The 24,506-nt window shown below is 44.1% G+C and overlaps 1 protein-coding gene across 1 annotated transcript in view; it reads right to left on the bottom strand.

The window, feature by feature from the left end:
- Positions 1 to 24,506, bottom strand: part of LOC139384539 (CUGBP Elav-like family member 4) — a 204,733-nt gene that overhangs the window by 173,777 nt on the left and 6,450 nt on the right. Inside the window, exon 2 of the mRNA XM_071129375.1 lies at positions 11,474 to 11,556. Within this exon, the coding sequence (XP_070985476.1) occupies positions 11,474 to 11,556 (83 nt within the window). The remainder of the gene's footprint in view (positions 1 to 11,473; positions 11,557 to 24,506) is intronic.

The following is a 24,506-nucleotide window of genomic DNA, read 5'->3' as shown; positions in this document are numbered from 1 at the left end:
TGCATCACTGCCTGGTACGGCAATTGCTCGGCCTCCGACAGCAAGGCACTCCAGAGAGTAGTGTGAATGGCCCTCTACTGGGGCCAAGCTTCCTGCCATCCACTAATACCAATACTAATACTACTAATACCATATTCTATCCTATACATTACTAATACCATATTCTAACCTATACACTACTAATACCATATGCTACCCTATACACTACTAATACCATATTCTACCCTATACACTACTAATACCATATTCTACCCTATAAACTACACCTAAGACAGAGCAAACATCAACAACAGCCCAGGCTTATCTTCCATTAACACTTATCTTCCATTATCTAGAAAAACACACCAGTTTAGATTGGAAAACAAAGTCATGCTAACACACAGTCTACACACACACAGTGGGAGGGGCCTTTGATTACACTTTAACTTTCAGCACTCTTCAAGTCTTTAATTAATTGGCATGTAAACAGCTGCAAGGTCACTTTCTTAAATGGAGGGGGAGATAAGAGGAGAGGAGGGGAGAGGAGCATGGCGCTGGGTGGAGTAGTCAATCCTTTAGACCCGACGACGATGGAGGAGTTTGTCCTGGTGATGCTCCGTGTTAATTATGCACGCCCACTCCACTCCAGTGTGTCTCCACGCTAGCTCCCTGATGACTCATCACTTTAGCACCTCACACTAACTTTAAAGCCACGCTGACGCCCTCCCTGTACAACTTCTGTACACAGGACAACACACAGCACATTTACTGTCCTGGCACAAATAAAAGCCTTATATCTCTTCTGCTTTCTGGGAGTTTGTGTGTGTTTGTCTGTGTGTGTTTGTCTGTGTGTGTGACCGTGTGTGTTTGAATCAGCAGAGAGTTTGCACCCGTCTGTGTGTGATTAACTGCACTGTTTGATGAGTCTGTCTGCTCTGTTCTGCTCTGTTCTGCTCGGTTCCTGCTTCTGCTGAACTCAGCAACACCATGTTTTTTTTAACAAACAGGCGCAGATTGCCTTGATGTCTTTGGTGATTGCTAAAGTGTGCTGGGAATTCGAATGGGTTGGGCACTGGCCTGGCCTGCCGGCACAGCATACCACAGTGCCACATAGCACAGTACAGCACAGTGCAGTACAGTACAGCACAGCACACACAACACAGCACAGGGAGGCTCAGTAAAGAGTCACAGAAGAGGAAGAGCATGGGGAAGAAGAGGAGTGGGTGACTAGGTCTATCTGTCTTGGACACGACACCACAGCATCCAGGCCCTTCCCATTACTATCCATCCCAGTGAAGCAGCAATGTTAACAATACTGTCCTCACATTTACCAGTTCTGCCTCATTAGAGCCTTGGAAGCAGATACATTAGAGCAGGCTGCCATGCACCAGTAGAGTTGGGTTCCGGCTCCACCTGTCAGCTACAAAGAATGTGGGGGTGGGTGGTGGATGCGTGCATAAGGGGAGAGAAGCTGGGAGGGGTGTGTGAGGAGAGAGGAGAGAAGAGCTGGGAGGGGTGTGTGAGGAGAAATGAGCTGGGAGGGGGTGTGAGGAGAAAGGAACTGGGAGGGGTGTGAGGAGAAAGGAGATGGGAGGGGTGTGTGAGGAGAGAGGAGCTGGGAGGGATGTGAGAGGAGAAAGAAGGGGTGTGTTTAGGAGAGAGGGGAAATGAGCTGGGAGGGGTGTGTGAGGGGAAAGGAGCTTGGAGGGGTGTGTGAGGAGAGAGGAGAGATGAGGTGTGTGTTTAGGACAGAGGAAAAAGGAGCTGGGAGGGGTGTGTGAGGAGAAAGGAGCTGGGAGGGGTGTGTTTAGGAGAGAGGAGAGAGGAGCTGGGAGGAGTGTGTGAGGAGAGAAGAGCTGGGAGGGTTGTGTGAAGAGAAAGGAGAAAGGAGCTGGGAGAGGTGTGTGAGGAGAGAGGAGCTGGGAGGGGTTGTGAGGAGAGAGGAGCTGGGAGGGGTGTGTTTAGGAGAGAGGAGAGAGGAGCTGGGAGGGGTGTGTGAGGAGAGAGGAGAGAGGAGCTGGGAGGGGTGTGTGAGGAGAGAGGAGCTGGGAGGGGTGTGTGAGGAGAGAGGAGAAAGGAGGTGTGTGTGAGGAGAGAGGTGGGAGGGGTGTGTTTAGGAGAGAGGAGAGAGGAGCTGGGAGGAGTGTGTGAGGAGAGAAGAGCTGGGAGGGTTGTGTGAAGAGAAAGGAGAAAGGAGCTGGGAGAGGTGTGTGAGGAGAGAGGAGCTGGGAGGGGTTGTGAGGAGAGAGGAGCTGGGAGGGGTTGTGAGGAGAACGGAGAAAGGAGCTGGGAGGGTGTGTGAGGAGAAAGGAGCTGGGAGGGGTGTGTTTAGGAGAGAGGAGAGAGGAGCTGGGAGGGGTGTGTGAGGAGAGAGGAGAGAGGAGCTGGGAGGGGTGTGTGAGGAGAGAGGAGCTGGGAGGGGTGTGTGAGGAGAGAGGAGAAAGGAGGTGTGTGTGAGGAGAGAGGTGGGAGGGGTGTGTGAGGAGAGAGGAGCTGGGAGGGGTGTGTGAGGAGAGAGGAGCTGGGAGGGTTGTGTGAGGAGAGAGGAGAAAGGAGCTGGGAGGGGTGTGTGAGGAGAGAGGAGATGGGAGGGTTGTGTGAGGAGAGAGGAGAAAGGAGCTGGGAGGGGTGTGTGAGGAGAGAGGAGATGGGAGGGGTGTGTGAGAACTATGGCACTGCACATTCCTGAAAGGTAATTATGGCTTAGGTCACCTTCATTGTACCTGATACAGTCATTGATCATACAGTATATGCTTCCATACTAACAACCTGGCTTTGAAGTCTTTGGAGATTTGTAAAGTACTGAGAGGACAAATGGTTGCAGTTCTCGGTCCTGTTCTCTTTCCACTAAAGCTCTGCAGCCCTGCGGCCTTTAAAAAACACTATTTCTGCCTTTCATCTGTCCAGCGCCCATGGCCTGCCATCTTTACGCTCTGGTTAAGGGCAACTTCACTGTGACTGATGTTGCCCTCCTTCCAGTTGATTGTAAAAGGAGGCTCCCCATGCAGGCTGGTAGGAAGAACATTTGCATTTGCAGGTTGAAAATCCCATCAGATGGAACCAAATTCATTTGTAAGGCATAGTGTTCAGGACAGGGTTGCAAAATTCTGTGAACTTTAGATCAATTTTAGATCAATTCCCGGTTTACCAGAAAATCCTAGTTGGAGGATTATGGATATTCTGCTTATTCCCTCTTGATTTAGAACATCCCCCAACTAGGATTTCAGGAAAAAACAGAGAATTTATTGAAAGTTACCAGAACAACCCTATTTCAGGAGCACTGGCATCATAATGGAAGACAATATGGAGTTCCATCCCTTCATTGCGATTCTATTCACTCTTTAAATCGGGAGGACGGCCGTAGTCAGGGCAGCAGTGTAGAAAATGGTTTCATCCCAGGGGGCTAAGAAAAAACACATTTTTAATTTCTCCTCTAAAGCGACCGGGGAAAAGAGAGAAACCGATATAGATGTAATTGATGGTGTGGAGCCAGGCGGGCGGCTAGCCGGGGCAGCCATAGAAGACTTCCCTCAGTTCTCTCATATCTGGATCCAGGCCTTTTTTACTTTCTCATAACAGGAAAGGCTCGTGGGCACTGGAGGGTGACAAATCTTGCACAGAGGGCAAATTGACCAGCAACAGAACACAATTTGTCCTTTAAAAGAATGACGGGCTGGGCCCTGTATGGCTTCAGTAATTAGTTTAAGCTGCCTTGAGGCTGTGGTGTGGAGGTCCAGGGGTGGACCCTGTCGAAGGAAGCTTAGTGTGTCCTCTGATAAGATACGGTGATGCTGCGTCACAGACAGACAGCCTTACCCTGAATCCTGATGAGGCTCCGCCACTAAATATATCAATTAACACGTCTTTACATAGAGATAAAGAGGAATGCGAGCAGGGATTAGAGTTGAGGGGTGTCAATGATGTGTGTGTGTGTGTGTGTGTGTGTGTGTGTGTGTGTGTGTGTGTGTGTGTGTGTGTGTGTGTGTGTGTGTGTGTGTGTGTGTGTGTGTGTGTGTGTGTGTGTGTGTGTGTGTGTGTGTGTGTGTGTGTGTGTGTGTGTGTGTGAAGGGGAAGCTTAAACAAAGATGATGGGAAATGAGAGTGATGGAGTCTCCTACTGGCATGTTCTTACTGATACGTACAAAGACAAAGACAAAAATGTACACAGAGCTGTTCGGACAGCATCTGCATCGTAAAGCTGGGAGTGTCACAAACATGTATGAACTGGTCTGTGGAGCGTGTTTAGTGACATCCGACATCTCCCCCTGACCCATTTTTATGTTTGTGACACAGTAAAGACAATTTTCTCTGCCTTTCCCAGCCCCAAAAATATATAATAAATAAGAAGGGAAGAAACTACAGGGAAAACATGATATTCTGCTACTCAATTTAGTGGAAGCAGAACCTTCAGGCCCTTCGAAGTTTGAGGATAAACAGTTCTGAACTGCTGGGTGGGGAACCTTTCCTCCTTTCTACTTACCTCCCTGGCTAAAGTCAGACAGCGGTTGCGCTTGGCTGCCTGGTTATTAATAAAGGGGTCAGGTGCTTGTGGAGCTCTCAGTCAGAAAGCAAGAAATGTGGATCTCTCCACAGACACCGCCACGCATGATGAAATGACAAGCATGAGGCTGGGGCAGCACCTCAACACACACATCAGCCAGACAAAAAGACAGGAGGAAGGTGGAGTGAGAGCTGTAGAGACAGAGAGAGAAAGAGGAAGGAGGAGTGAGAGCTGTAGAGACAGAGAGACAAAGGGTGGGAGAAAGAGGAAGGAGGGAGGGGGATACGAGTCAAAGAGAAACGGAAGGTATAGAAAGGAGGAGGATGAGAGTAAAATAGAAAGAGGTGCTGGGTCCTTTTCCGCAGCAGACTTTATAATTGGCTTTTGGGCTTACGTAGCGCCAATTAACAGGCCTGTTTCATCCTCCACCAGCAGCTAATTGGAGTAGAGGATGCATCCGCCACACGGCCTGGAAGGGAAAGAAGAAGAAGCGGCTTCTTTTCAAGATTCTACCGGCTCCAAAACAAGCGTGATGGGAGGCCATTTGGCAAACAGTGGAGAGATGTTCTGGATCGTGTTTATAGGGAAAGAGGTAAATGAATCGGATCCGTGGAGAAATCATTCACAGAGATGACCTAACCTGTCCAAAGACCACACTGCATGCCCTACATTGGGGAACATGCTGAATGGGCATGTAAGCGTAATGCCCTATAAGCATTCCAGAGGAGGCTGTTTAGCCTCTGATGACATTACTGTAGAGTACACACTGACTCCTGCCTGGCAGATCATATCGACGGGACATAAAGACACCATGATGACACTTACATGTAGGTAATCACTAGATACAGTTGAAGTCGGAAGTTTACATACAACTTAACCAAATACATTTAAACTCAGTTTCACAATTCCTGACATTTAATCCTCGTTAAAATTCCCTGTCTTAAGTCAGTTAGGATCACCACTTTATTTTAAGAATGTGAAATGTCAGAATAATAGTAGACAGACTGATTTCTTTCAGATTTTATTTCTTTCATCACATTCCCAGTGGGTCAGAAGTTGACATAGACGCAAGTAGTATTGGTAGCGTTGCCTTTAAATTGTTTAACTTGGGTCAAACGTTTTGAGTAGCCTTCCACAAGCTTCCCACAATAAGTTGGGTGAATTTTGGCCCATTCCTCCTGACAGAGGTGGTGTAACAGAGTCAGGTTTGTAGGCCTCCTTTTTCAGTTCTGCCCACAAATGTTCTATAGGATTGAGGTCAGGGCTTTGCGATGGCCACTCCAATACCTTGACTTTGTTGTCCTTAAGCCATTTTGCCACAACATGATAGTGCCATCCCCGTGCTTCATGGTTGGGATGTTGTTCTTCGGCTTGTAAGCCTCCCCCTTTTTCCTCCAAACATAACAATGGTCATTATGGCCAAACAGTTCTATTTTTGTTTCATCAGACCAGAGGACATTTCTCCAAAAACTACGATCTTTGTCCCCGTGTTTAGTTGCAAACCGTGGTCTGGCTTTTTTATGGAGGTTTCATAGCAGTGGCTTCTCCCTTGCTAAGCGACCTTTCAGATTATATCGATATAGGACTCGTTTTACTGTGGATATAGATACTTTTGTACCTGTTTCCTCCAGCATCTTCACAAGGTCCTTTGCTGTTTCTCTGGGATTGATTTGCACTTTTCGCACCAAAGTACATTCATCTCTAGGAGACAGAATACGTCTCCTTCCTGAGAGGTATGACGGCTGAGTGGTCCCATGGTGTTTATACTTGCGTACAATTGTTTGTACAGATGAACACGGTACCTTCAGGCATTTGGAAATTGCTCCCAAGGATGAACAAGACTTGTGGAGGTCTACAATTTTTTTATGAGTTCTTGGTTGATTTCTTTTGATTTTCCCATGATGTCAAACAAAGAGGCCCTGAGTTTGAAGGTAGGCCTTGAAATACATCCACATGTACACCTCCAATTGACTAAAATTACGTCAATCAGCCTATCAGAAGCTTCTAAAACAATGACATAATTTTCTGGAATTTTCCAAGCTGTTTAAAGGCACAGTCAACTTAGTGTATGTAAACTTCTGACCCACTGGAATTCTGATACAGTGAATTATAAGTGAAATAATCTTTATCTAAATAATTATGGGAAAAAGACTTGTGTTATGGAAAAAGTAGCTGTCCTTTGCCAAAACTATAGTTTGTTAACAAGAAATTTGTGGAGTGGTTCAAAAACGAGTTTTAATAACTCCGACCTAAGTGTATGTAAACTTCCGACTTCAACTGTATGTAAACAAAAACACAAATACGGCCCAACAAAGCAGAATGTCCTCTTGGACGGCAGCATGGGTAAGAGACATTGGCTAAGACTGGGAATTTGAGATTCCTCAGAATTTGAGATTCTCAGTCAATCTGCACGACACCTCTGGTGACTCCTTGCAGATCACACACATACCATCCCGTCCTCCTCCCCGTCTCCTCTCTCACTCTCCCAGCTCCAGAGAGTCCTCTTCTCAAACAGACTGACAATAATGATGGAAACATGGCACTTTGAACATCTACAGAGGAATTCGGAAAGCTCTTATCGTCCCTCACCTTCTGCCCTCAAAAGGCAATTCTCTTCAAGACAAGCCAGTGAGCCATATTGCTCTGGCCCTGCCTGTTTTGGTCCCTGGCAGACCACAGACAAGGACTGGCCGGCATGATAGCCTTCATTCATCGAGTTCATGTGCAATTCAAGCCCTGTTTTTGGTCGACTGGTTTTATTTTCCAAAGGGCCTGCAACCTGCCTGATGATCCATTTTAAGGCCTGCACATTTAGGTTTACTGACCGTTTGAGGCGCACGCATCCAGACTGCACAGTCAGGCCCGGAACAGCCAGCCCAGTCTGGACAGTCTGGAAGAGCAGGAGCATCATAGGGCTGCCATGAAGGACCTCAGAGGGTCTGATAAAAAAAAACGTATGACGATTGGCCTGCCACCTCACACAGCCTCTTTATTAAGGAGGGCAAGGGAAGGATGGGAGGATGGATCTCTATGTGGTTCTGCTGCAGATTGAAGGACTGACCTCTTGCTGGGAGCTATTCACTATAGTACAACTCACGTTTACCCAAATCTCATAGACATAACATTGGCCCTTATCCAGATAGGATTAAGGCAGGAACCTCTACAGCAGTGGTTCACAAACTTTTTATAGCCCCGTACCCCTTCAAACATTCAACCTCCAGCTGCGTACCCCCTCTAGCACCAGGGTCAGCGCACTCTCAAATGTTGTTTTTTGCCATCATTGTAAGCCTGCCACACACTATACAATACATTTATTAAACATAAGAATGAGTGTGAGTTTTTGTCACAACCCGGCTCATGGAAAGTGATAAAGAGCTCTTATAGGACCAGGCACAAATAATAATATAATAATAATCAATAATTTTGCTCTTTATTCAGCCCTCTTACATATAAAACCTTGTTTGTTCATCGAAAATTGTAAATAACTCACCACCGGTTAATGAGAAGAGTGTGCTTGAAATGATGCACATAACTCTGCAATGTTGGGTTGTATTGGAAAGTCTGAGTCTGAAATCATTTTCCACACACAGTCTGTGCCTGTATTTAGTTGTCATGCTAGTGACGGCCAAGAATCCACTCTCACATAGGTACGTCGTTGCAAAGGGCATCAGTGTCTTAACAGCGCGATTTGCCAAGGCAGGATACTCTGAGCGCAGCCCTATCCAGAAATCTGGCAGTGGCTTCTGATTAAATAAAAATTTCACAGAACCTCTTGTTGCAATTTCGATGAGGTTCTCTTGTTCAGATATCGGTAACTGGACTGGAGGCAGGGCATGAAAGGGATAACGAATCCAGATGTTTCTGTTATCCGTTTCGGGAATATACCTGCATAATTGTGCACCCAACTCCAGTGCTTCCATATATCACATTTGACATTTTCCGTAAGCTTGAGTTAATTTGCAATGATACATACAATGATGGAAAGACCTGTGTGTTGTCCTTGTTAATGCAGACAGAGATGAGCTCCAACTTCTTAATCATAGCCTCTTTTTTTCCCGCACATTGAATATACTGTAGTTGCGGAGAGTCCCTGTAATCCTAGATTCAGATCAGAAAAAACCTCACCCAGATAGGCCAGTCGTATGAGAAACTCATCATCATACAAGGGGTCAGACAAGTGAAAATTATGGTCAGTAAAGAAAACGTTATGCTCATCTCTCAATTACAAAAAAACGTGTCAATAATTTGCCCCTTGATAACCAACGCACTTCTGTATGTTGTAAAAGCTAATGGACATACGGTCCATTAGTGGAATTCCCAGAAGAGAGTAACGGTTAAGGTGATTGGATGTGAACTATTTGACTAGCCTACATGTATTTGACATTGTGTTGTTATTTCGCTGAACACTAGATTGTTTAATTTTATTTTTGGCAGTTAAACAAGGCTACTCAGGTGAGAAAAAAATCTCACCCAAATGCATAGCCCCGTTGGAAAATATAAATGTTTGACAATGTGAAGGAAAAACAAAGTTACAAAGAAAATTTGTATAAATAAAATAAAAAATGAATTTGGCGTACCCCCGACGGCATTGCGTGTACCCCTGGGGGAATACCTGCACTACAGTATATAAACCAATCACAACAATCACCTCATTAGAAAGCAGTGAGAATTAAAAGACAAGAGGTGGTCTCAGAGGGACTCCATTACAGCAGTGTTAGTGGTGTGTGGAACGAACGCTCAATGTATTACCCAGGAGATCCAGACAGAGCACTGCAAACAGCTGACTAATCTACCACAGAGAAGCCCCCAGCCCCATCCACCTCTCCCCTGCCGCCCTCCCTGGGGACTCTAACCAGGCTCTAACCAGGGAGAAGAGGGAGGGGATCTGGAGACATAGCAGGGGGCCCTCTCCTCTGCAGGGGCCACAGGCTGGATTCATTCAGACCTCTGATTCCCAGGATGTTATGTCTAGAACGATACATCCCCATGTACATACTGCACTGTATATAGACATAGGATCAGAAACACATACTGTAGGTCCTGGATGGGCTTATGGTATAACACTGTGGGTTTGTCATGGTACAGTAGGAGGACTTTTCATTCAAAACATACAGTGCCTTGCGAAAGTATTCGGCCCCCTTGAACTTTGCGACCTTTTGCCATATTTCAGGCTTCAAACATAAAGATATAAAACTGTATTTTTTTGTGAAGAATCAACAACAAGTGGGACACAATCATAAAGTGGAACGACATTTATTGGATATTTCAAACCTTTTTAACAAAGCAAAAACTGAAAAATTGGGCGTGCAAAATTATTCAGCCCCTTTACTTTCAGTGCAGCAAACTCTCTCCAGAAGTTCAGTGAGGATCTCTGAATGATCCAATGTTGACCTAAATGACTAATGATGATAAATACAATCCACCTGTGTGTAATCAAGTCTCCGTATAAATGCACCTGCACTGTGATAGTCTCAGAGGTCCGTTAAAAGCGCAGAGAGCATCATGAAGAACAAGGAACACACCAGGCAGGTCCGAGATACTGTTGTGAAGAAGTTTAAAGCCGGATTTGGATACAAAAAGATTTCCCAAGCTTTAAACATCCCAAGGAGCACTGTGCAAGCGATAATATTGAAATGGAAGGAGTATCGGACCACTGCAAATCTACCAAGACCTGGCCGTCCCTCTAAACTTTCAGCTCATACAAGGAGAAGACTGATCAGAGATGCAGCCAAGAGGCCCATGATCACTCTGGATGAACTGCAGAGATCTACAGCTGAGGTGGGAGACTCTGTCCATAGGACAACAGTCAGTCAGTCGTATATTGCACAAATCTGGCCTTTATGGAAGAGTGGCAAGAAGAAACAAGAAGGGAGGGAAGCAAGAAGGGACAGGGAAGATGGTTAAAATTGATGGGAAGATGGATGGAGCCAAATACAGGACCATTCTGGAAGAAAACCTGATGGAGTCTGCAAAAGACCTGAGACTGGGACGGAGATTTGTCTTCCAACAAGACAATGATCCAAAACATAAAGCAAAATCTACAATGGAATGGTTCAAAAATAAACATATCCAGGTGTTAGAATGGCCAAGTCAAAGTCCAGACCTGAATCCAATCGAGAATCTGTGGAAAGAACTGAAAACTGCTGTTCACAAATGCTCTCCATCCAACCTCACTGAGCTCGAGCTGTTTTGCAAGGAGGAATGGGAAAAAATGTCAGTCTCTCGATGTGCAAAACTGATAGAGACATACCCCAAGCGACTTACAGCTGTAATCGCAGCAAAAGGTGGCGCTACAAAGTATTAACTTAAGGGGGCTGAATAATTTTGCACGCCCAATTTTTCAGTTTTTGATTTGTTAAAAAAGTTTGAAATATCCAATAAATGTCGTTCCACTTCATGATTGTGTCCCACTTGTTGTTGATTGTTCACAAAAAAATACAGTTTTATATCTTTATGTTTGAAGCCTGAAATGTGGCAAAAGGTCGCAAAGTTCAAGGGGGCCGAATACTTTCGCAAGGCACTGTATCAACCAACCGAAACAGAATTTAGAACAGTCTCTAAAATTAAAACTCCAGATGGCCATATTTGTGCAAAAAATTATTGTGGGTATTTATTGTTTGATTATATGTGATAATGAGAGTGGATTTCCTGAGGCAATTAGGAATGTGTGTGTGTGTGTGTGTGTGTGTGTGTGTGTGTGTGTGTGTGTGTGTGTGTGTGTGTGTGTGTGTGTGTGTGTGTAAACATTTTGAGAGAGGACGAGAGGACAGAAAAAGGACAGGATGGACCATCAAGCCTGTCTTATAAATATATATATATAAATATTGTGAGCATAACACGTCAGTGTGGCTGACTTCAGTTCAGTATGTGTGAGTGAGTGTCTATGTGATGTGGTTGTGTTAAGAGTAGTAACATTAATGCAGACATGTCCCATGCCAGGCCCTGGACCCGGGGGCCCTAGCCTCTGACAGAGGGCAGATCAGGGGCACTTACCCCTGGCAGAGTCTTCTGTTCATGGAGGGCGCTCTGGGCCTTCAGTGCTGACTCTCTGGCGCAGTACGTTAGAAAGGCACATCCTGCAGAGAGGACAACACAGATGAGAAAGGAGAGATACACATCCTGCAGAGAGGACAACACAGATGAGAAAGGAGAGACACACATCCTGCAGAGAGGACAACACAGATGAGAAAGGAGAGATACACATCCTACAGAGAGGACAACACAGATGAGAAAGGAGAGATACACATCCTGCAGAGAGGGCAACACAGATGAGAAAGGAGAGATACACATCCTGCAGAGAGGGCAACACAGATGAGAAAGGAGAGACACACATCCTGCAGAGAGGACAACACAGATGAGAAAGGAGAGACACACAGGGTTGATTATTACACGACAAATGACTGGATCACTGCACTGTAGGCTGCTACTGGTATACTGCAAAGTGCAAATAAAGGGTGATGTAAAATACAACCCCACTCTTTGAGGAGCTAAGAGAACATCCATAGCATTGTTCCTAGATCTGCATATTACCACTTGATGAATGATCACGTTCATGATTGTTGAAGAAAGAGCACTAAATGTGCCTGGCATGCATTTCCTAGCGTCGCAATAATTAAAACCCTATGGTGATGAGCCCCAAACACTGACCCCTCACATCTCAGGAGACTCCTCTCAAAGATGGAAACCCCAACAACAATATATGAATGTCAATTAATAACTTCTGCACTAACAAAAATGTGACAGCTTTCATTAAAGGCTGAGTGGTTGTTCTGTTACACACTTGGTTGAGTTGACAGTGGGTGACCCCTTTCCGAAGAGTTTTTGCACCGGGCAGCATAATTTCCCATTACGGCATGTCACACCTGCTGCCAAGACTCCCCATGGGAGAAGAGGGGCGCACACACACACATACACACTCACACATACACACTCACTCACGCACACACGCACGCACGCACGCACGCTCGCTCGCACAAACAAACACACACACAAACACACAGGACACGCACACACACAGGACACAGACACAGCACCCATCACCCCTGAAACTGAGCCCTGCTCTCTGGCTCCTCACCAAGAGAGCTCCCTTTCACTACAACCTTCATCCACCTCCACAACCAGGAAGTTACTCAAGAGGAGAAATCAGCTAAACGACACTGATGAAACAGCATGCCACACAGCAAACCCGCAAAAATAACGCTTTGAGAGCCTGGAAGGAATTAGCTCCTCGTCCTGTGTGACATTAAAGAACTGAGCTGAGGAGATGGGACTGGACCTCCTAGCAGGCATAACCCACAGCAGGCTAATGAGATAGAACCACTGGGACCGGTCTAGCCTGGCCCTCCAACTAACCCCTTCTTATCATCCACCCGACCATTCAGTCAGGTCATCCTCAGTTTGGGGATGGATGTCATAGTTCATGGTTCCAGGAGATGTTTTTTTATCATCACATGATATAAGGGTTTGGAAATGTACAACAGATCAATGCACAAACTGGTGAGACTGTGGCATTTTATCAGAGTTTATGTAACACTTTAAATTGATTTGTTTCATCTAGGGAGTGAACCTAGTCATGCAAGACAGGAGCCAAGGCCTAAGTAGGGGGAGACTCAGCCTAACATAGTGGCTCACTGTTAATATTCAGGCCAGGCCAGCTACATGGCTACTTATGGTAGGTCCCAATAAGTCTCTCATGGACAAGGGGAATTGGAAGACTTCATGAAAGACTCAATATCCAATATATTGCTGGCTCAAGGAAGAACTTGGACCCGGGGGACCATGATAAAGGAGCACAATCTGGATCAGACACGTTCAACTTGGTGGTGAACATGAAAAAGGATCACAATTACTGAGTGAGGCTGAGAGTGGGAGACAGCAGATGAGCCAGATGGGGATGCAGGAAGTGGAGGATGTTGCCATGGTTATAGAATGATTCTGAGGCTTGCTTGTTAGCGATGGCTGAAAGCAGTCGTAGGCTGATTCCACTGATGAGAAGGTTAAGTGGAGTGAAAATAATACTTTGGTAATCTTTTTCAAATTTGCTGCTGCACAATCATTTCTGAAAGGAACAAAAGTTCAATGAATTGCATTAAAGCGAAATTAACATGTAAGCCTAGAAAAGTGTATTGGAATAGGAGCTCCTTCCCTTGCATTATCATTTTTTACATTTTACCCAGAAGCACTTCTGAACCATTTCCATGGATGTATTAACAGCTAATCTGTTTAACAGTATTTAGTAAATTACTCACTATGGAACACCACGCTTTACGAGCTAAATCAAGGGCTTCATCTCCTGACAACAAAGCGTGCTATAAAAAAAACAAAGCGTGCTACCATGCTAGATGAACTTATGGCAAAATAATGAGTTCATCGCCTGTGAGTTTACTGGAGTACAAACAAAGTTGGATTTTATTCAGGATGACGTTTCCAAGCGAGTTACTGATCTTAAAAGATTTCGAGCTGAGTGCACAAAGCTTGGCGATAGAGTTGACAAATGTGAGGAGATGTCAACTCAGGGCCAAATCAGAATGGACCGGTTTGACTCGCTACCAGGACTTTCAACGTAGAGACAACATGAGAATAGCCAATATAGAGGAAAATACTGAGGCCCAAAATGCTTTCTTTCATCTTTCATCAATAGATCACTTCCAGAGTGGTTTCCAGATCTAGCTGGAACCGAAATCGAAGTCATGAGAGCTCATCGCATAAACCGGCACATTGGCAACTCAGCCAGATCCCAAACCTTGATTTTACAGGTGCTCTGATTCCCTGACCCAGACCGCATTCTGAAGGCGCTAGGAAGAACCCTCTCACTCTGGCAGGGCAGGAAAACCGATTCACAGCGGAATAGTCTACAGCAACTACACCAATGCGAAGTGTCATACCTTTTCACAGAGCGTAAACTCAGCAAAAAAAGAAACGTCCCTTTTTCAGGACCCTGTCTTTCAAAGATAATTTGTAAAAATCCAAATAACTTCACAGATATTTATTGTAAAGGGTTTAAACACGGTTTCCCATGCTTGTTCAATGAACCATAAACAATTAATGAACATGTACCTGTGGAACGGTTGTTAAGACACTAACAGTTTACAGACGGTAGGCAATAAAGGTCACAGTTATGAAAACATAGGACACTAAAGAGGCCTTTCTACTGACTCTGAAAAACACCAAAAGAAAGATTCTCAGGGTCCCTGCTCATCTGCATGAGGACTGCAGATGTGGCCAGGGCAATAAATTGCAATGTCCGTACTGTGAGATGCCTAAGACAGCGCTACAGGGAGACAGGACGGATGGCTGATCGTCCTCGGAGTGGCAGACCACGTGTAACAACACCTGCATAGGATCGGTACATCTGAACTTCACACCTGCGGGACAGGTACAGGATGGCAACAACAATGGCCCGAGTTACACCAGGAATGCACAATCCCTCCATCAGTGCTCAGACTTCCCGCAATAGGCTGGACTGAGGGCTTGTAGGCCTATTGTAAGGCAGGTAGTTCAACCAGACATCACCGGCAACAACGTCGCCCATGGGCACAATCCCAGCGTCGCTGGACCAGACAGGACTGCCAAAAAGTGCTCTTCACTGACAAGTCGCAGTTTTGTCTCACCTGGGGTGATGGTCGGATTCATGTTTATTGTCGAAGGAATGAGCGTTACACCGAGGCCTGTACTCTGGGGAGGGATCAATTTGGAGGTGGAGCGTCCGTCATGGTCTGGAGCGGTGTGTCACAGCATCATCGGACAGAGCTTGTTGTCATTGCAGGCAATCTCAACGCTGTGCGTTACAGGGAAGACATCCTCCTCCCTCATGTGGTAACCTTCCTTCAGGCTCATCCTGACATGACCCTCCAGCAGGACAATGCCACCAGCCATACAGCTTGTTCTGTGCGTGATATCCTGCAAGACAGGAATGTCAGTGTTCTGCCATGTCCAGCGAAGAGCCCGGTTCTCAATCCCATTCAGCACGTCTGGGACCTGTTGGATCAGAGGGTGAGGGCTAGGGCCATTCCCTCCAGAAATGTCCGGGACTTGCAGTGCCTTGGTGGAAGAGTGGGGTAAACATCTCACAGCAAGAACTGGCAAATCTGGTGCAGTCCATGAGGAGGAGATGCACTGCAGTACTTAATGCAGCTGGTGACCACACCAGACACTGACTGTTACTTTTGATTTTGACCTCCCCTTTGTTCAGGGACACATTATTCCATTTCTGTTGGTCACATGTCTGTGGAACTTGTTCAGTTTATGTCTCAGTTGTTGAATCTTGTTATGTTCATACCAATATTTACACATGTTAATTAAGTTTGCTGAAAATAAACTCAGTTGACAGTGAGAGGACGTTTCTTTTTTTGATGAGTTTGTCTCGGAAACGCGGATTCCACACATTTCAGCTGTATCCTACACACTCAAACTCACTCGTGGTGCGGAAAACGTCACGTTCCAGTCCAAAGAAGACGCAGGGGATTTTCTCAATTTGCAGCGAGAGGTTGACGAGGATTAGCGGGTATGGATGTGTCGCAGGATAGTTTATATGATTGCCAGCATTCAGACTTGTTCTCCGGCTCGATTACTAACAAACCTACTAGTATGACTGTTCAGATTGATTTAGATTTTTTCACATACTACATCATACATCAGTACAAGCCTGGACTGAGTTGAAAACAGTAATGGGGAGAGCTGGCTAGAGCAAGAAGATGGACATGAGTGAAGACGGTCTGGACTATATTGTTAATGGCCGATCATTTACAGACTGATCATTCCTTGACTGTCAGAAACACAAAAAAGTTCATTTATTTGTAATGTGGCCACGACTGACACGGTATGTTCATTCAATAAAAATCCTCGACAGGGTCTGAGGATGGAACTATTGAAAGAGAATGAGTTATAATGTTGTTCAGGTTAACTCAGATAGGTGCTCTATAACCTAATCTTGATACAGTAGGTGTGACGCTCGTCGTTGGAATGAGGTGAGGACCAAAGCGCAGCGTGGTAAGTGTTCATCATTATATTTATTAAACAGAGAACACTAAACAAAATAAGAAAGGAGAAACTAAACAGTTCTGAAAGGTGACATACACATAACAGAAAATAATCACCCACGAAACACAAGTGGGAAAAGGCTACCTAAGTATGATTCTCAATCAGAGACAACTAACGACACCTGCCTCTGATTGAGAACCATACCAGGCCAAATGCAAAACACAACATAGAAAAAGGAACATAGACAACCCACCCAACTCACGCCCTGACCATACTAAAACAAAGACATAACAAAAGAACTAAGGTCAGAACGTGACAGTAGGGATGCGATGGGGGAATTTTGTGCAGCCAACTTTCCCAATGTCAAGTAGACACACATAGATTTATGCTTTTACTTCAAATTTCATGCACAAGAGTGTTTTTGTCTGTATCACGTGACAACACTACAGCTAGCAAGTTGGAATATTAATGGGATAAAACCCCAAAATGAACGAGCAGGTTCCTCAGATTACTTTCGTAGACATAACAGTGATGTTATATTTATTCAAGAGTCCCACTTAAAATAATTTTATGCCCAAAGATTTGCAAACAGTCGTTATTATGTTGTAGCGTCCTCCTCTGTAGATTCCAAAACTGTGGCTCCCTTGTTGTTATGAGACGTAGTTTATCAGTGACTGTTCTGGAAAAATATGGTGCAGACGGTAGGATATCATACACTGAGTGTACGAAGTGAATGTACAAAATTGAGTTACACCCCCAATTTTCAGAATAGCCGCAATTCGTAGGAGCATGGAGTCTACATGGTGTCGAAAGAGTTCCACAGGGACGCTGGCCCATGTTGACTCCAATGCTTCCCAAAGTTGTGTCAAGTTGGCTGGATGTCTTTTGGGTGGTGGACCACTCTTGATACACACGGGAAACTGTTGAGCGTGAAAAACCTAGCAGCGTTGCAGTTCTTCTAGTAGGTGCTAACATACCCCGTTCAAAGGCACATAAATCTTTTGTCTTACCCATTCACCATCTGAATGGCACACATACACAATCCATGTCTCAATTGTCTCAAGGCTTAAAAATCCTTCTTTAATTAACCTGTCTCCTCCCCTTCATCTACACTGATTGAAGTGGATTTAACAAGAGACATCAACAAGGGATCATAGCTTTCACCTGGATGTCATGGAAAGAGTAGTTACAATGTTCTGTACACTCAGAGTATATCAAAACGATAATCTCAGGTAGGAAAATTGCTCCAACCCAGTATGATCCTACATGTGATAATCTAACGGAGTTTCTGGCAAATATTACAGATTTTTCTCTGATCATAGGTGCGGATCTGAATGCCGTTTTATCAGCTTTGGACTGCTCTGGCCACGAATCTCAAACAGCTCCTGCACCTGTGTCAGTGGCATTTAACAACTTGGTCAAGGATTTTAATCTCACTGATATATTCCGATTTTTTAAATCCTACGTCTAGACAATTTTGTTTTTACTCTGCTAGACATACAGTACATGACACATTTTCAGTACATGTTGTACATGCAGTACAGAAGTATGTGGACACCCCTTCAAATTAGTGGATTTGGCTATTTCAGCCACACCAGTTGGTGACAGGCGTATAAATTGAGCACACAGCCATGCAACCACCATAGACAAACATTGGCAGTAGAATGACAAGCTCAGTGACTTTCAGCGTGGCACCGACATGCCACCTTTCAAACAAGTCAGTTCATCAAATAGCTGCCCTGGTCAACTGTAAATAATGTTATTGTGAAGTGGAAACGTCTAGGGGCAACAACGGCTCAGCCGCGAAGTGGTAGGCAACACAAGCTCACAGAACGTGTGCTGAAGCGGTTGCATTACTCACTATTGAGTTCCAAACTGCCTCTGGAAGCGACGTCAGCACAAGAACTGTACGTTGCGAGCTTCATGAAATGAGTGTCCATGGCCAAGCAGCTACACACAAGCTTAAGACCACCATGAGCAATGCCAATTGTTGGCTGGAGGGGTGTAAAGCTCGCTGCAATTGGACTCTGGAGCAGTGGAAATGCGTTCTCTGGAGTGATGAATCACGCTTCACCATCTGGCAGTCCGACGGACGAATCTGGATTTGGCAGATGCCAGGAGAAGGCTACCTGCCCGAATGCATAGTGCCAACTGTAAAGTTTGGTGGAGGAGGAATAATGGTCTGGATCTGATTTTCGGGCTAGGCCCCTTAGTTCCAGGGAAGGGAAACCTTAATACTACAGCATACAATGACATGCTAGACAATTTTGTGGTTCCAACTTTGTAGAAACAGTTTGGGGAAGGCCCTTTCCTGTTTCAGCATGACAATGCCCCTGTGCACAAAGCGAGGTCCATACAGAAATGGGTCGTGGAGATCGGTGTGGAAAAACTTGACTGGCCTGCACAGAGCCCTGAACTCAACCCCATCGAACACCTTTGGAATGAATTGGAACGCCGACTCTGAGCCAGGTTTAATTGCCCAACATCAGTGCCCAACCTCACTAATGCTCTTGTGGCTGAATGGAAGCAAGTCCCCGCAGCAATGTTCCAACATCTAGTAGAAAGCCTGGAGGCTTTACAGCAGCAAAGGGGGGACCAACTCCATATTAATGCTCATGACTTTGGAATGGTCAAACTAACGATTCCTGATACCTGTCAGAGCATCACGCTGGCGTTTCAATGTAGAATTACTATTTGAAAAGTAACTAGATGTGTATCTAACACAGAATGTTGGGTCTGTTGAAGATACCCATAGCCTAAGCAAGTCTATAAAGGGACTATCAGGAACTTCTCAGTTGTCATTTGTGTCTCACCTTAATAAAACCAGAATGAGAACAATTAACAAACTATAAATATCTTTGGCTAAGCTGGAACAAGAACAACAAAACTCTTACTCTGAGGACAAAAAGAAAAGAGTAGATGCAGTTAAAATGCAGTTAGAACGTAATTATTTGCTCAGACACAGGGCAGAATTCTTAAATCATCCAACCAGACATAACTATTATTTTAATGGGGCTAAACCAAGTCATCTTTTAACAATGAGACTCAGAAGCAGTGAGAAATTCTCTAATATTACAGCTATTAAAGCACAGAATGTCTTGTTAACTAATCCTTTGGAAATCAATGCAGAGTTTGGATCTTTTTAATCTATGCCAGGAGTATTCAGCTCTTACCCTATGAGGTCCAGAGCCTGTTGTTTTTCTGTTCTACCTGATAATTAATTGCACCCACCTGGTGTCTGAGGTCTAAATGAGTCCCTAATTAGAGGGTAACAATGAAAGAACATAGTGTAACTGTCTTAAAGGTCCAGAGTTTAGTTTTAGGGCTCTATGCTCTATAAATCTGATATTACCTAGATATTCCTTACCTCTCCAACGAAGCATCACAATCCCTTGGGGAAGCCATTTCATTGGATGAACTTAAATAGGCACTAACAAATATGAAAAAAGGTACATCCCAGAATTCTACCTTGCCTTTTGGGATAAATTAGGCCTATTTCTACATGATTTGATTCTGACTTCTGTTGACAAAGGATCTTTTCACAATGGTGTAAACTGCAATGATTGCGGTACTTCCGAAGCCCAATAAAGATCACACTCTAATAGGTAACTATAAACCTTTGTCATTGTTGTGCTCGGAAGTTAAATTGTATGCTAATGTTCTCTCAGCCCGTTTAGAATCCTATGTGACTACACTAGTGCTTCACGATCAGACAGGGTTCATTAAAACTCGACTAGCCTTAGATAATCTGCATCGTTTATTACATGTTGTTCATGCCACTAATGACATTAGATCGCCATGCACCGTTCTCTCTTTGGATGCCGAGAAGGCGCTTGATAGGTCCGAGTGTGATTTTCTATGGTCGGTACTAGAGCGATTTAATTTAGGAACCGAGTTTATCAGCATGATTAAAGTTTTATATGCAAATCCTTCTGCCATGGTGACAACAGGGGGCAATTGCTCTACGCAATTCCCCGTATCCAGAGGCTGTCGCCAAGGATGCCCAATCTCGCCTTTGCTCTTCACCCTTTTCATCTAACTGCTAGCACAGAAAATCAAACAGCACCCCAAATGTTGAATAAAACCTCCCATCGCATAACCTTATATGTGGATGGCAAACTTCTGTGCACTGATAATGCTGTCTCTTAATTACCACACATACTCTCTACATTTGATTTTAGTGCCCTCTCTGGGTACAAAATGAACGAGACAAAATCAGCTATGATGTCATTAAGTTTAGGACTCACTCTGTCAATGGTACCCAATGACATCCCATTGGTAAAGAGCTTTAAGTATCTGAGTATACTACATAGATATTTTCCTCAAAACATGGATTGAAATCATTTCCAATAAATATATAAGTGAGTAGAAGCGTACCTCTCTAAATGTTTACAGCTTCCCAACTCTCTACAAGCTAAAATACCCATCATTAAGATGAATATTCTTCCCCAAATTAACTTGATGATTACACTAGCTCCACCTCAGAAATACTTGGACAATATCTAGTCTTTAGTCTCTAAATTCGTATGGAAAGGAGAGCGACCTCGAATTAAACTCTCCCGTATGCATCGTGACAAGGGAGATGGCGGGCTTTCTCTGCCTAATTTTAGTTTCAAGTTTTATTAGTGGTATGTACGGGATACGCGTGGTACACATCGTCCAACTAAATACTTACTTGCAGGTTCCTTCTCGACAATGCAACAACAGTAAGATAATAAAAAAATAAGAAAAGATGAGAAACCAAACATAAAGTAAATGGCTCAGTAGAAAAGCAGTTTAAGTTTTGGGCTTTGTGCTACGCCCCCTGTCAACATGGTTTGATTCAAATGCTTTAGTCTCATGGAGACTATAGAAGAGAATTTGGCATTACCACCCAGACTTCAGGATCTTGTGTATTCTGCAGTACCATTAAAACAAGCTAAGTTACCTTTTGGAACCCTAATTTCCTTCTTACTCACAACATTGCGCTTAGTAGAAAAGGAATTCTAACACAATAGAGAAGTGGCATGCTCAGTCACCAAATTTCCACAATCATTCCCTTCTTTCTGTCAGTATCCCTTTTTCATTCACTCAATGGGAGGATAGGGGTGTTCATGTTTTGGATTATCTATTTAGAGTTGAAGGTTTGCACGCATTTGATGATCTTAGGGCTATATTTCAATTACCTGGTACCTCTTCTTTATTTTATCTATGTTGAAGATCAGCGATGCCGGTGTATGGTGTCCCTTTGGGCTCATCCCTCCCACAACATGAACTACATAGAATTTTAGATAGACATGGTAATTCAAAGGGTTTGATCTGTATAAGGTTGTCACGCCCTGACCTTAGAGAGCCTTTTTTATGTCTCTTTTTGGTTTGGTCAGGGTGTGATTTGGGTGGGCATTCTAGGTTCTATTTTCTATGTTTTTGTATTGAGCTTGTGGTAATGGCTGGAGCGGAATCAGTGGAATGGTATCACATATACCAAACACTTGGTTTGATGCCATTCCATTCGCTCCGTTTGAGCCATTATAATGAGCCGTCCTCCCCTCAGCAGCCTCCACTGCTTTGGCTCCTTTATGCATATGTACTGAGAATGGCAAGGTTGTGGCAAGGTTGTGGCAAGGTCGTGGATACATTTTGGAAAGAGGCATCCTCTGTCTTATCTGACGTACTTGATATCACTATACCTTGTTCCCCAAACCGTCATCACTTAATGATAATTCACCACTTATCATGTCATTACAGCAAAGACGTATCAAGTTGTCAGGTTTGACAGCAGCTAAAAAGATATTGGCACTAAGATGGCAACCTCCACATTCTTTGGCTATGTCCCATTGGATCCACCCTTTTGTAGACATCATTTATTTACAACTATCCACTGCTAGGATCCATGGGGCTAGCCAAGCAACAATTGACAGCTGGTTATCTGCAGCTGAAACCATCAAACTACTACAGTGTGTATATTTCCTTTGAAAATTAATAAAATGTTGATCACAAAAAAGGAACAGGAGCCAATAAATGAAAAATACTGATTTTGTAATAAGAAATAGGCTTTTATTTCTAATGTTTCTACTGTTAACTTGTACATGTTAATTACAGCACAAAGACATTGCTGTCCTTCAGGCATTTCTTAATTACAGTAAATTGTGTTTACTTGCATCAAGTATTTTTAATTGACAAAACAACAAAACAAATTGCAATTCATTCATTAACATTGGTGTCATGTTCAATGAAAATTGCTATTCTTGGATTGCTTCTTTCTTAGATGTCTGATGCAGCAATGTTCTTCTGAAAACTATTACAAACTCATTTCCTAAAAGATAAACCTGCCTGCCTCAGCATAAGTGCTTAAATTCTCTAAATTAAAATAGTCAACTGAACCCAGCAACTGTGGGGTGTCTGTCTTTTATAGGCAGTGAGACGGTGAAGATCAGAGACAGCAGCTACATCACTGTACACGGCCAGGGTAACAAAGACCTTCAGCTCGAATCGTTGCACAATAGAACTGTGGCAACATTCAACAGTGTGTGGGTATCTATCTATTTTCATGCAGTAAAACAGGGCCCTGTTTCCCTCACACACTCTCTATCTAATGATCAGAGAGGTCATCTGTGGACTGGCCTACACCCGTCATTCAACTGAGTGCCTGCCAATCATTGTCACCCACCTGCTCCGTCACTGTGTGATTCATGTAAAGGTAGAACCAGCTGCCTGACCATGAGACTGCACATCTCACAGCAGTGCACTACACTCTAAACTAATGGCCACGTGTTAGAGCACAGACATGTTCCTGAAAGAGCAGTGGATTACAGACACAGTTATTAAAAGACTGTTAGGATGGCTTGCTCTTCTAGCTCTTTGCTTCACATTTGTAATGATGAGGCTTTTGGCAAGTTGAAAGATTGTTTCAGAGTTATAGTCCTTCTCTCTCTCTTGCTTTGACATTTAAAAGCTTTTGTGGATTTTAAAGTAAAATTGTCAAAGGCATTTATAGCCAATTATACACTCTGGCCTGCCTGTTGGGGAGGGGAGAATGAATGACAAACCTAAATTACTCTTAGCATCTCATCTCCCTAGCTGCGTGTGGTGGGGCTCCACAGAGTGCAATCCACCTCTCTGAGCTGCTGGAGAAGGAAGGAGCGAATGATAGATAACGCTACTCAAGCAGAAGATTTGCCCCCCACCAATATCCAGCATGTCTGAACAACGGATGTGTTCCCAGACTGACACTAACCATTATGATAATGTGGGGCTCATAGGGAATGATTGATGCTAAGGCAGGTCAAGTAGCTCGACCTGGACAATGGCACTGCCACTCAAATACACTATCTGTATCCCATCCAATAGTGTCAAATACTGCATAGACTACACTGTCCAGTCCCCATAGACTACACTGTCCAGTCCCCATAGACTACACTGTCCAGTCCTTACTCCCTATAGCATCCATAGGATTCACCCCATGACCAAAACACTGAATCACCATCAAATCCCCTTAACAAATCGCAGTGTCGACCAGAAGTGGGAAAAATAAGCTATTGTCACAAAAATTAATCTACAGTCAAACATTTAAATGAAAAACATGCTAAACATGTGCTAACGTTTTCACCCCATTAACATTTGGGAAATGCATTACCACATAAATGGAACTTGAGGAATTCAAATGAAATTCACATTAGGCAGTAGAGAAATTTAAAAATCCCAAAGTATTCATGACACACAGAACTGTTCAGGTTGATACTCCACAATCCACATGCATAAATCATGAGTAACAGCATTACACCCCCCCCCCCCCCCCCCTCAAAATCATGGGTAACAACATTATACCCCCACAAATCATGATATTTTCATAAATCCAAAATGATGGTGCAACCCTGTGTTATATCACTCTGAGTATGAATGGTGTAGCAGAAGATGATCCATTAGTTGAATAATGAATTAATCATTAAGTGATTAGGTGATGACACACTTCCAACCTGAGGCATTTCAATGACGTATCTCTTGGTCTGAGGGAGGGGGTGTCACATTGCTGAAACAAAATGTGCTGAAGGCCTATGCATGGCCAATG

The sequence above is a fragment of the Oncorhynchus clarkii genome, chromosome 26, assembly GCF_045791955.1.
Source record: "Oncorhynchus clarkii lewisi isolate Uvic-CL-2024 chromosome 26, UVic_Ocla_1.0, whole genome shotgun sequence".
NCBI classification, from domain to species: domain Eukaryota; kingdom Metazoa; phylum Chordata; class Actinopteri; order Salmoniformes; family Salmonidae; genus Oncorhynchus; species Oncorhynchus clarkii.
Note: the sequence above shows the minus strand (reverse complement) of the source record. Positions and strands in the feature narration are given on the sequence as shown.